The sequence below is a fragment of the Dicentrarchus labrax genome, unplaced genomic scaffold (assembly GCF_905237075.1).
Source record: "Dicentrarchus labrax unplaced genomic scaffold, dlabrax2021, whole genome shotgun sequence".
Taxonomy (NCBI): Eukaryota; Metazoa; Chordata; class Actinopteri; family Moronidae; genus Dicentrarchus; species Dicentrarchus labrax.
In genome coordinates, this window is record NW_026136710.1 from 20,665,820 (window position 1) to 20,678,553 (window position 12,734).

General features: G+C 41.1%; 1 protein-coding gene across 2 annotated transcripts in view; it reads left to right on the forward strand.

The window, feature by feature from the left end:
* vldlr (very low density lipoprotein receptor) overlaps positions 1-12,734 on the forward strand; it is a 60,751-nt gene that overhangs the window by 24,485 nt on the left and 23,532 nt on the right. For both annotated transcript variants that reach the window (XM_051412194.1, XM_051412195.1), the window contains exons 4-7: positions 3,843-3,965; positions 7,702-7,910; positions 11,322-11,484; positions 12,188-12,310. In XM_051412194.1, coding sequence (XP_051268154.1) covers positions 3,843-3,965; positions 7,702-7,910; positions 11,322-11,484; positions 12,188-12,310 — 618 coding nt within the window. The remainder of the gene's footprint in view (positions 1-3,842; positions 3,966-7,701; positions 7,911-11,321; positions 11,485-12,187; positions 12,311-12,734) is intronic.

Sequence of the window (12,734 nt, forward strand, 5' to 3'; positions counted from 1 at the left end):
GAATGAGTTTCCTGTACTCCTCCTCCTGGTCATTCCTGATACAGCCCACAATAGCCGTGTCATCTGCGAACTTTTGCACGTGACAGGACTGAGTTATATTTGTCTGACGTGTACAGGGTGAACAGGACCGGAGAGAGCACGGTCCCTTGCGGCGCTCCCGTGCTACTGACCACAGTGTCAGACCTGCAGTCCCTCAGTCGCACATACTTGGGTCTGTCTGTTAGGTAGTCCATTATCCATGCCACCAGATGTGAGTCTACTCCCATGTCTGCTAGTTTGTATTGCAGAAGTCGAGGCTGGATGGTATTAAAGGCGCTGGAAAAGTCCAGAAATGTAATTCTCACAGCACCGTTTCCCCTATCCAGGTGAGAAAGGGATCTGTGCATCAGGTACACAATGGCATCTCCTACTCCCACCTTCTCCTGGTAGGCAAACTGCAGTGGGTCAAGGGCGTGGAGGACCTGTGGCCTCAGGTGGTGTAGCAGCAGCCGTTCCATGGTCTTCATCACATGTGATGTCAGGGCGACCGGTCTGAAGTCATTTAGCTCACCAGGATGTGGTTTATTTGGGATTGGGATGATGCAGGATGTCTTCCACTGTCTAGGGACCCTCCCCTGTTCCAAGCTCAGGTTGAAGATGTGCTGTAGGGGGAGTCCCAGCTCCAACGCACAGGCCTTCAAAAGTCGAGGGGATATTCCCTCTGGACCAGCTGCTTTGCTGGGACGAAGCCTCATTAGCTCGCCACACACCTGGGCTGCTGTAATAGTGGGTGGGACAACCAGCTCCTCTGTGGCTCCTGAGGGGAGGGGAGGGGAGGGGAGGGGAGGGGAGGGGAGCGAGAGAGAGACAGCAGCAGAAGGGGGTATGGTGACCTGAGGCGTTAACGGGATGGGGTGGTCGAACCTGCTGAAGAATTGGTTCATCAGGTTTGCTCTTTCTGTATCTCCCTCCATGTGGGCCCCCCGCTTTGAGCTGCTGCCGGTGATGATCTTCATCCCATCCCACACCTCTTGCATGCTGTTGATCTGCAGTTTCTGCTCCAGCTTCCTTCTGCACTGCTCCTTCGCTTCTCTGAGCTGGACTCTGAGTTCCCTCTGTACCTCTAAGCTCCTGCTGATCTCCTTCTTTAAAGGCCCTCTTCTTCTGGTTAAGAAGGCCCTTGACATGACTTGTAATCCAGGGCTTGTTGTTTGCATAGCAGCGCACAGTTCTTACAGGAACAACAACATCCATACAGAAGTTGATGTAGTCAGTGGTACAGTCAACAGCCTCCTCGATGTCCTCACAGTGCGAACCCTGCAGTACATCCCAGTCCGTACTACCAAAACAGTCTTAGAGCCTGCTCTGCCTCAAAAGACCACTTCCTGAATGAGCACATTGTTGTCTCTTCACTCTTGGTTTATATTGAGGCTGAAGCAGAATCAGATTGTGATCAGCTTTCCCCAGTGCAGGCAGAGGGGTGGCGCTGTATGCGTCCTTAACGTTTGCATACAGTAGGTCAATAGTCCTATTTCCCCTGGTGTAACAGTTCATACTGGAAGAAAGCAGGTAGTGTTGTGTCCAGAGTCACGTGATTAAAGTCCCCAGAGATTAACACCAGAGCCTCGGGGTGCTGTGTTTGTAGTCCTGCTACAGCGGAGTGGATGACGTCACACGCGACTACCGCGTCAGCACATGGTGGAATATAAACAATAACAACAATGGCGTTGTCTTCAGCGTGAGAAGTTGTTTTCTCGAATAAACGAGTTTGGGTAAATAAATATCCATATCTATTGGATAGAAGTTGATCAGATGTGACAAGGCACAAATGTGAATATAAAAAAGCAAAAACATCAATAAAAATGATAAAAAGTCAAAAGATCACTGCACACTAGGAGCTGCTGAAAGGGCTGCCACTCGCAGCAGCGCCATGGCAACCGAACTGTCAACTTTTCTGCCTATATATCTATATCGAGAGAGATATTTGAATTATATTTTATTTAACATTGATGCCTTAGGTAGTAATGTTTATTTTGTTAAATGGAAAAAGTATTAAGGTGTTTATAGTGTTGGTACTGAAACTCAGGTATCACATTAGCATCTACTGCTTCAATGAGCAGCCCTTATCACAGTACAGTCTGTTTTATGTCCAACACTGCTGGTTATGGCTTCCACAATGGAAGATCACAGATAAGAGGAAAAAAAGGCCTTGAAACTGAAATGTCTGTGGTAACAAGTGCTGTTTGGGGAAAATTAATGTTGAGTCAACTTGGGGTGTAACCTAAGGACAAATTATATTTCTTTATAATTTATTTATTTTTTTATCAATAAAATATGCATGGTATTGAACTATAACTAACTTTTATAAAGAAAATAAACTGGTAATATCACTAAAATAAAACCCTCACGTGTGAACACAAAAGCTTATCTGATGGCAATCTGTTCTGACAAAAATATATTTAAATGATTATCTAGTATGTGCACAGTATTTGCACTGTTTATCTGAAAGAAACCAAGGCGTTGTTGAATAAATACAGTTTCCTGACATCAGCTGTTTATCCAGCAGACTGGATTATGTAACAGCTTGCACTTTTCAGATTTTCTGGGCATTCAAGTGAGGACATAATGTTCAGCATTAGACGTCAGTTAAACATCTTTATTCTGAACTGGTAGCTCAACATCACCATTAATCTGCCAAAAGTTGGTCACTATTTCCAACATAAATTCTGTTTTGCTGTGACGTGGTTATTTTTGGACCTGATTTCATGGGGAAGACGCCCTCAAAAGGCAACAAGTAGAGCCACTGCTGCTGTGTGATGGCCCTATACGTGGGAATGCTTGAACATTTTTGTTTTTGCTTCTTTTTGCATACTCCGCATGCACTTGAGAAACGTACCTAAAAGGTTAACTGTGTGATGCTTATGAACAGAAAATTCCAAGCTTGACCTCAGCAGGAAATCTGAATTGGTGATGAGAGCTAAAGGCTTGACCGTGTCCTTGAAGTTCCAAATATGCAGATAAACTGTCCTTTTGAAATAAAATCAGAGGATCAGAGAGGCAGTACACACCTTTTTTTTTTTTTTTTAAACCGTTTGCTACAGGGCAGTCTGTTCTGTGGTGGCTATTCTTTAAATGAAGCATACAATGTAGGATTTTGTCTTACTGTAAGGTTTATTCAGTCATCAATGAATGGACTTGCAGCAGTCACATACAGTGGTAAGTAAAGGCTCAAATGAGGTGACAAATCAAAGAGGCCATGTCCCTTTTATCCCTGTTTTGAGACACAGCTACACATTCCTGAGTGTGGTGCGACGATGAGTCTTATCATCTCCTTGGATGTTCAGTGACGTCTCAACATCCCACTGTTTTCTTAGATATAGTGTAGTTACAAACCGGGGTTAAAGGTTTATGCATAAACAGTTTGTGTATGGGTTTACAATGACCAGATCAAAGAGTCATGTAGATTTTCATGACTGTTCACTCTGATGTGGTTTGGAATCAAAAGTTATTTTGCAATAAGTTTAAAGTTTGTACTTTAAACTTAGAATAAAGTGGTTTCTCAGCAGCAGTCTGATGGACATCTTGCACAAAACGATGTAGAGGAGGCTGTAAGGTTTGTAAAGCTATGTGTATTTGAGTGATTAATTCCTGGCAAAGATTAACCTGGTTGGTGGCAATTAACTTTTTTTTTTTTTTTTTTTTTTGGCTCCAACACAGTCCATTTTACACTCTCCTATGTCATTAAATAATGTGTCTCTTAAATGGGTTTCCTTTTGCCCAAAGCAACAGCGAAAGGTGAGCTTTCATAGAAAACAGAACAACAATGAAACAATGATCAATTTTTGTGTTTTTTGTCCACGCAGACATGAGGACGTGTCGTGTGAATCAGTTTAGCTGCGGAGTGGGCTCCAATCAGTGTATCCCCTTCTTCTGGAAATGTGACGGAGAGAAGGACTGTGACAGTGGAGAGGACGAAGTCAACTGTGGTAGGTGGTCATGCACACGTTAACATGGGAGGGATATTTGCCTCAGCATATAGAACGATCATTTTTAGTTACAGTACACAACATTTAGTTAATTCCAGGAGTAGCGATTAAAGATCAGTGTCTACATTAAAATCCTTAAAGTCATCTACTCCTTCTACGTCATAAATCCAGAATCTATGAATGTGGAAATGTTTTTTATTTCTAAAGTTTTCCTGCTGGACAGATGATGTTTCCTACTTCTAAGTCCATTCTCAGTGCACTAGTGGCTTCAAGTTTCTATATCTAACTAGTATAAGTTGAAACCAAGAAACATTTTTGACTGGAGGGGAACTTTAAACACTTATGTTGATTTTTGTAGTCATGTAGCACAGGAAGTGAGTAGGTAGTATTAAATGTTTTTGTTGAAAAGAACAGTGTTAACTGCAGGCAGAAGCATTTTTATCCTACTTAATTACATGTACAGTACATGTGTTGGACATATACTGTAGTTTCAGAGGACCCAGAGGCCAGGCTGAACCTTTGCCTTCTCCCCAAATGGCCCAACTTTAAAGTTGAGGAGGACCTAAAGGCCCTCTTAGTTTTTGTCACTGTGAAGTCAAATTTCGGGGTTTATTACCAGGCATTTGCTGCAAAATGACAAAATGTCAAATGCAGTAGGAAAGCCCATAATTATCCATGTTTACAGTAAGGGTTGTGTCACTTTATATTTGCAGTTTATGTCCATCTAACTTTGTATCTGGAATGCCCTGGAACTAACATGTCAAAGTTGCTTTCAGGGACAGCCAGTGGAATTTATGCCTGCCTCCCATTATTCACATCCTGCTGTGGCTTTTTCACTTGTCCAGTTCATGTCATGCATTTGTGAATGATGATCATTTGAAGGCCTATGATAACCCATGATGTGGTCAAAAGATACTTTCTGACCTTGAGTTTATAATCGCCTGAACGCATCTGTAAACAATTAACCTGCTTATTAGTACCATGGATTATGGGATACAGAGAGCTGCAAAATAAGGCCACATTTCTAGGCTGCTTTTGGGGAAGGCTTGGACTTTGTTTCTAAAAAGCAGACTTCATTGGATGCGGTCTCTGAATTTAAATACAGAAACGGATGCATTGTAGCAACCCAACTTCCCTGTAGCCCCTGATTCAGTTGTGCTCTATACACTTCTGCCTGATTCATATTGTGCAGACAACTTTTTGCACAATACACAAGACTGTTATTACTTTAGAAAGTGCAATGATGCAATTTCTCTGAAGGGATTCAAGTACCACTTTAGTGTAACAGCCAATGACTTGTACTTTTTCAAGCACTGAAACAGTTTCATGGATATGTGTATCAATTACTTCTCCTCCTCCCGCTGGTTATCCTACAGTAAATACTGTGCAGCATAAACACACCAACGGCTTTTTGCACAGAGCATGAAGCTCTGCCTGGATAAACTATAAACTAAAATAATTGGATCTGACAGAAAACGCTGAAGCAGGCTGTTTGCATGCTGGTAAATTTCATCCATCTATCCATTTTCTGCTGCTTATCTGGGTTGGTGGCAGCAGGTTGAGCAAGGTTTTCCAGACCTCCCTCTCCCCTGCAATGTTTTTCAGCTCCTCCTGGGGAAACCTGAGGCATTCCCAAACTAGATGAGATGTATACATTATTAAATTGAGGAAATTTAAACTAGAATTAAAAAAAATCCATAAATAACATGACAGTGAGTACTAGCAGCTACTCCCTGCTGACAACAGTGCAGATAGATGTGTATATAGTGTATTTGTCCATCAGTGTATATATTTTAACCAATACTACAGCAGCAGATCACCGTAGTCAGAGAAATGAGCTGCCTTAGTGGAGGAGACATTTGTCAATTGTCCTGTTTGCTTACATTAAACCTACACCCCTGTTGTCCTTGGACTGTAGCAGGATGTTTTACTGCTGCGTGATGCAATGCACTTTTTAAGGCAGTGACCCCAGATACCTCTTAAAGTGAGCTGCCACAGGCCAACACAAATCAAAATCTTATGACTGACCTCATCCATTCTGTCATCCTCCAGTCGCGTCCTTCAGTCATGTTCAACCCCCACTCCCTCCTACCAGCACTAGTGTAGAAAACATACAGACATGTTACAGTCATGGTCTCGATATGCCTGTTATGACAATTATTTGTGCAGCGTTGCAAAAGGGCTACATTCAAAAGTATATGGGCACATTTCAACTCCTTCACCATTTAACTTAAGTGTGCTTCACATTATGCAACCAGAGTTTGGAACGGTGCATGGTGATCTGAGTGCTGCTGCTAGGCCATGCAAACGCACGCTATGAAGCTTCTGATGAACGGTTATTGTTTCCTTCCCCAGGCTATTTGCAACTCTGTGTTTGGGGAAAAAAATAAATCAAAAGTGACAGACTTTCAGTAACATACAAGTGTTAAAAAGTTACAAAGTGCACACATTGGTCACCAAATTATAAATAAAGGCATATCTAAAATTCATGATAAAATGAATAACATTCCAACCCCACCATAGGTGCAATTAGCTGTTACTCTGGAATAAAAGCAAATACCTCCTTTAGAATATGCTTAACAAGGTGTCCATATCTTATTGAATTTGGTGAGTAAACAATTAATAGTACATCTACTTTTCCCACTTAAACAAACCTCAAAACGATCCTCTTAGGATGATTTCCACCTCACTAAAATCAGGTGTCTGGCTAGAGACAAGTGATTTGTACTTGCTTCAGCAGTCCCCCTTCATGGCTGAGCTGTTGACATTTCCACTTCTTACTAACAGCACTTAAACTTGTACAACACATCTAGTCAGGCAGAAATGTGACACACTGACTTATCTGAAATAGGCATCCTCTGACAGCATCACATCACTGAGCAACCACCAACCCATTCTACTCCAAATGTTGGTAATTTACTTGATTTTATGCACCATAGAGAGATAACATGTGACATTTCAGCTAAATAATAATAATAAATCTGTATGTTGAGTTGTGTACTTGCATTATCCCAAATGTTTTCAACAATGTTCATACCCAAAGCAATCTTTACATCTTATTCAGGTAATGGTGCGTTTCACCGGTTGCCTGTCAATGGTGTCATATCCTTGTTGCACATGCATTGTGGTTGTCTGACAGAAGCCATAAGTCATAAATTGTCTTTTTATCCAGTTTTAAGCCACCTTTTTTACCATACACTTTTAGGTCTTGGTTGTTTTTAGCTATACATTTTAACCAGATGAAGGATTCTAGTTATCAGGATCTGGATCTTAAGTTATCAGAGAAACAAGCTGAGCTAACGTTAGCAGCAGTTCGGCGTTCCTGGTTAAAAAAACCAAAACAAAAAAAAAAACTCCTGAATCGGAAAAAGAAACCTCAACTAGGAAATATAGTGGTTCAGTTGTGTACTACACAAGCACACCCAGGACATCACTCAAAAACTCGATGAGCAGCATCAGCAGCTAAAGGCCTGAGCTGTAGATGCACCCAAATATGTGTCCTCATCAGTATGAAGAGTGCAGTTTCCAGATGACCTGCCTGCCATTTGGAGAGTGACACTAACTCTTGTGAAACAGCATAGAAATGTTATCGTATAATGAAAGTGGCCTGTGTGATGATCCTGTGTGTGTGTGTGTTGATAAATGGTTGGGTTTTTTTATTTTAAATTAGCTAATGAGTTGTTAACCCCCTGACAGCACTCTCTCATTCTCTTCCTCCCCTCCCTATTGCCTCCAGGCAACATCACCTGTGCTCCAAACGAGTTCACATGCGCCAGTGGACGCTGCATCTCCCGGAACTTTGTGTGCAACGGTGAGGACGACTGTGGCGACGGCTCTGATGAGGTGGAGTGTGCTCCGTCGTCCTGCGGTCCCAGTGAGTTCCAGTGTGGAAACTCATCGTGCATCCCGGCGAGCTGGGTGTGCGATGACGACGTCGACTGCCAGGTAACCAACACAATTAAAGACCACATACACGATAAGTCAGATATACACACACTCAGAGCAGATTACAAGTTGCAAGTTGTGAACAACACTAATTAAAAGATTGCATTCTTGCACCATCAGAGGACGGTGATAGAAGCAGAAATTTGGCCTGGATATGGTCGTATCCATGCCCTTTTTGTTTCAATCATACAATTCTTAATGGCAGTTTGATTGGATGGTTGACAGTAACTACGGATTACACTACACTGGAAAGAAGATGTATGTAGGAGTGGAAGTCACTGATGGGCATACACTGAATTGCAGCAATCCATGTCTAACACACAGTACACTGAATCAAAGTACTGCACCTTTTTAAATGAAAACCTCAAGATGTTATTAGTAACCCTTAAGACATTCTGATTTATGTTTAAAAATTGCCCAAACATAAGTCATTACAGAATAAAAATCTTTAAACTCATCAGAACTTTGGAAAATGCATTTAAACCCCATCCAGTCCTGGCTGTTAATGACACACTTTTATCTTCTTTCTGAAATGCTGGTACATTTATTAAACTAGATGCAAAAGAAGCTATTCAGCACTGCTGAAAGACTGCTCCAGTTACAAATAATCTAGTTCTCAGAGGGGATATGTAAGCAACTTTTACTTTAAGAAAAGTGTGATAAAATGTTTTATTAAGAAGTTTTAAAAGTCAATAATTTGGGCAGATCTTTTTAGCGCTCCTGGGTCTTGACAATAAAAACCCTGCCCCCTCTAGTCTTAAGTCTGGACTCAAAAGACTTCAGCAAAATTAGCCATGACAAGTGTATCCTCTTGCAGAGGGTTCAGTTTAAGGTTAAGGCTTAAATTGTGGTGACAGAAAGGAAGAACAAACATGTAATTCATGATAAATTGCTATAAGTTTTTCTTAAAAGCTTTCTCTGAATATATGAAACCATATCTGTAGAATTTAGAGTTGAAGCTAAATTCCGCAGATCATCTGCCCCCTCTTGAGCCTCACTGCTTTACTCTGTACTTCATTCCTTTTCTGAGTTTTTGTTTTTCATTTATTTGAAATGATTTTAACTTGAATTACACAAAAAATTAAAAAATGTGCAGAGAGACAAAAATGCCCAACAGAGATTATACATTACTTTTTAGAATACAATGAGTTTCAATGTCAAAGTTATATTTTATGACATAAAATACCAAAAGATGTTCCGTAGGACTTCAAGGAAGATACTAGTTCAAAGTATCTGGTTGGGATTTTTCCCACATGGCAGCACACACAAACCCACAAACGCACTCCCTCTCATATTCTAAGTAGATTTTGCCTCGCTATAATGAACTGCCCTGTATTATCTCCCTGGGGCACGCACACACTGGTTCTGCAAGTTAAATCTTCCCAACACCCTGTGGTTATTGACCTGCCTCTCACACACTCTCTCACACACACACACACACACACTCTCTCACACACACTCTCTCTCTCTCACACACACACACACACACACACACACACACACACACACACACACACACACACACACACACACACACACACACAGAGACTTTGACACTCGTAACACGTTTTTCACACATGGCAGGACAAGTTCCACTGAGTCTGCGATTTGCTGGGGAGCTGTTAATTGGCTGTGTGGTTATCACTGTGACCGCCTCGCAGGGAAATGAAGAAACTGATGCAAGCGCTCACACCCACAAATATTTTAAAACGCAGCATTCAATGGGAAGGTCATTGTTCTTCCCTTTCACACGCAGTTGGTCCTGCGTCAGTGTGAACAGTTACGGAGCTACACACACACACACACACACACACACACACACACACACACACACACACACACACACACACACACACACACACACACACACACACACACACACACACACGTTCTCACATTCCATTAATCTGCTCCCACATGAGTCAGTGACTTTCTGAGCTGATGAAAGTGTGAGAAACACTTCCTGCTCTTCCTCTTGATCCCATTCCGTCTGAGCGCCCAGTTTAAGTTCTAATTAAAGTGGTAATCATCAGTGAGATCTGAGTCCTAAAAGCTCTCTGCCCTGCACTCCCCCAGATCACCTGTCAATCAAACAACATGGGTGGGCCATGGCGTGTCTTTGTTTGGGTCCTCTGTTGGTGACGTTTGCTCTTCCCTTCAGTGGCTGTCTGTGCAAAGCCTGGGAAACTCTTAAAATGTCTGATATTGTATTACAAAGTCCTTGAATAGTTTAAAGGAACAACCTGGATGTAAAGTTTAACTCCATCTCCCTTGTAGTCCCCCTGGAAATGTGTAGTTGTTTTACCGGACTACATACTGTAGCACAGTAGATCCACTTCATGGTCAACTGGTCTGTCTTACCATGCTGGTTTCTTAGATTTGGACGTGGTACGTGTCTGCCCATTTGCTAATTTCAGAAATAAACTGATAAGCTATACATCCCATAGTTTTGATCAACTACCATTATGATGCTGTCCATGGACTCTAGATGTGGCTGATTGTTCTACAACCTGCTATGGAGCTTGTACAACAGCTACAGGGATTTCCAGTAAATTACTTTGTGTTTGAGATGATGTGTTAAATTAACTTTTTTGTCATTCTTGCTGGATTCTTGTTTCCCAAATGTCTAGAAGGGAAGTGCTTGAAAATTGGGGAATCAGTGGGAAAAATCCTGAAAATTACCAAGTTGACAAAAACGAAGGAATAGTTTTTTCAATGTCTTTGGAAATGTGCTTATTTGCTTTCTTGCCAAGATTTAGGTGAGAAGATTGATAGCATTGTTTATATCTTTATGGTGAATAAGTAGCTACAGTTGGTTTGGTTAGCTTAGTATAAAGACCTGGAAACAGGGAAACTGCTAGCCTCGCTCTGTCCAAAGGTAACAAAGTTCACCTACCATCACTTCTGAAGCTCACTAATTAACACCCTGTATAACATTTGTTTCATATGTAAAAAACATTTAAGTGTAAAAACAAGAAATAGGGGTTTTACAGAGTGTTAGTCCTACTCTTACTCTGTCACTGTTTTTTTTTAAATGTGTGTATTTTATAATTATGTTCTGTCCAACAAATTTCTAGATTAAATTATATTATATTAAATTATACTAGACAAAACTTTTCTTTCTAACTGGTCTGTAAAAGTCTTCAGTTAAATTGAAGGCTCCCTGCTAGGAAATGGCTCAAAGAGAGCAAATGTTGATGGCAGGAAGTGAACAGCAAATGGAAAATCTTTCACAAACTGAATGTTGGCTAAAACACAGTGGAGAATCATTCTCATCTATATGGTCAAATTATCGTTAAGATTACAGCTATCCATTTCCCATCAAAAGCAAGAAATCTTGGAGCCATAAGTCAGGCAAGGCATGATAAAATCCTCTTTCCCTCTGAACCATCTTGTCTCTGTCCCCTTCAGGACCAGTCAGATGAGTCTCCGTCTCGTTGCGGCCGTCACCCGACGCCACCAGCCAAGTGTTCATCCAGCGAGATGCAGTGCCGTTCAGGAGAGTGTATTCACAAGAAGTGGAGGTGTGATGGAGACCCTGACTGCAAGGACAGCAGTGATGAAGCCAACTGTCGTATGTACACACCAGCTGTCTCTAACACATTGGAAATGGAGCATTTTAAGATCATAACCACATGGATTTTTTTTTTTTTTTATTTCCACGGCAGAATGATCTGAGTTTTTAAACAGTTCTTTATTGTAAGTGTGTTTAGTATCCGTTTTATTAGCAATATGTATCCTGTTTAGTGATAATACTCAATGCTAAGATAACTGAATGAGTCAGTGAAGGATTCTGTGATTATTTGAGATGAGTTTTGGGATGTGATGTTTCCCTGAAATCAAATGTATAGAATGGAAAAATAAAAGCAGATTAACTTCTGTATCCTTCACATGCAAGTGTCCAGTATTGTAATGTTCACAGGATTTGTTGTAAATCAGATGAAACGCATAAAGATACAGATTTCATTCGGAAATGTTTTCAGTTGCAAAAAATACGGTGGGTGCAGTGATCCATTATGTGCTGCACTCTGATTCCATTAATTTGACATTAATTACTTTATAATATATCTTCACTTATCCACTTTAAGTGTCAGCTAACCAACAGTCCAAAACCCAAAGCATTCATTTATGAATTACCTAAAACGGAGGAAAGCAGCAAATCCTCACACCTGAGAAGCTGGAACCAGAGAATGTTTGGCTTTTTTAAATTGATAAAGGGCTTAATGATTTAGATTTGAACTGAATATTAAAATTGATATGTGTGTGTGTGTTGGCAGCTGTACGGACCTGTGGACCGGATCAGTTCAAATGTGATGATGGAAACTGTATCCTGGGCAGCAGACAGTGTAACAGCTTCAGAGACTGCACCGACGGATCAGACGAAGTCAACTGCAAAAACAGTATGTGTGTGTTTGTGTGTGTAGCTTAACAAATGACTGTTTTAATAACCCGGAGGGCCATGCCGGAAGAAGCATGATTTTTCTTGTTTTTTTTGTTTTTTTTTATATTCCACCTCAGGCTGTCCTGAGGTTCAGAAGCTGTGGGTGTGTGTCGGTGTAGATGCTGTGGGCATGTAAATGGTCTTTACACTTTTTCCAGTTGTGTTTTTCAACAGAATCCCCTCAGGTTGTGCTCAGGTACCGGAGCAAAGTGTTTAGAAGGCTTTTTTCTCAGCAATCTAATGCTGTCACAGTCCACTTCAGGGTGTCCTAATGCATTCTATTTTTGTGTGCTCATCAAGAGGATGAATGTACCAAAGAGAACCAAAAAAAACAAAAACTCCCTTGTTTCCATGTTTGTTTTTGCTCTTGTGGTATAAAACAT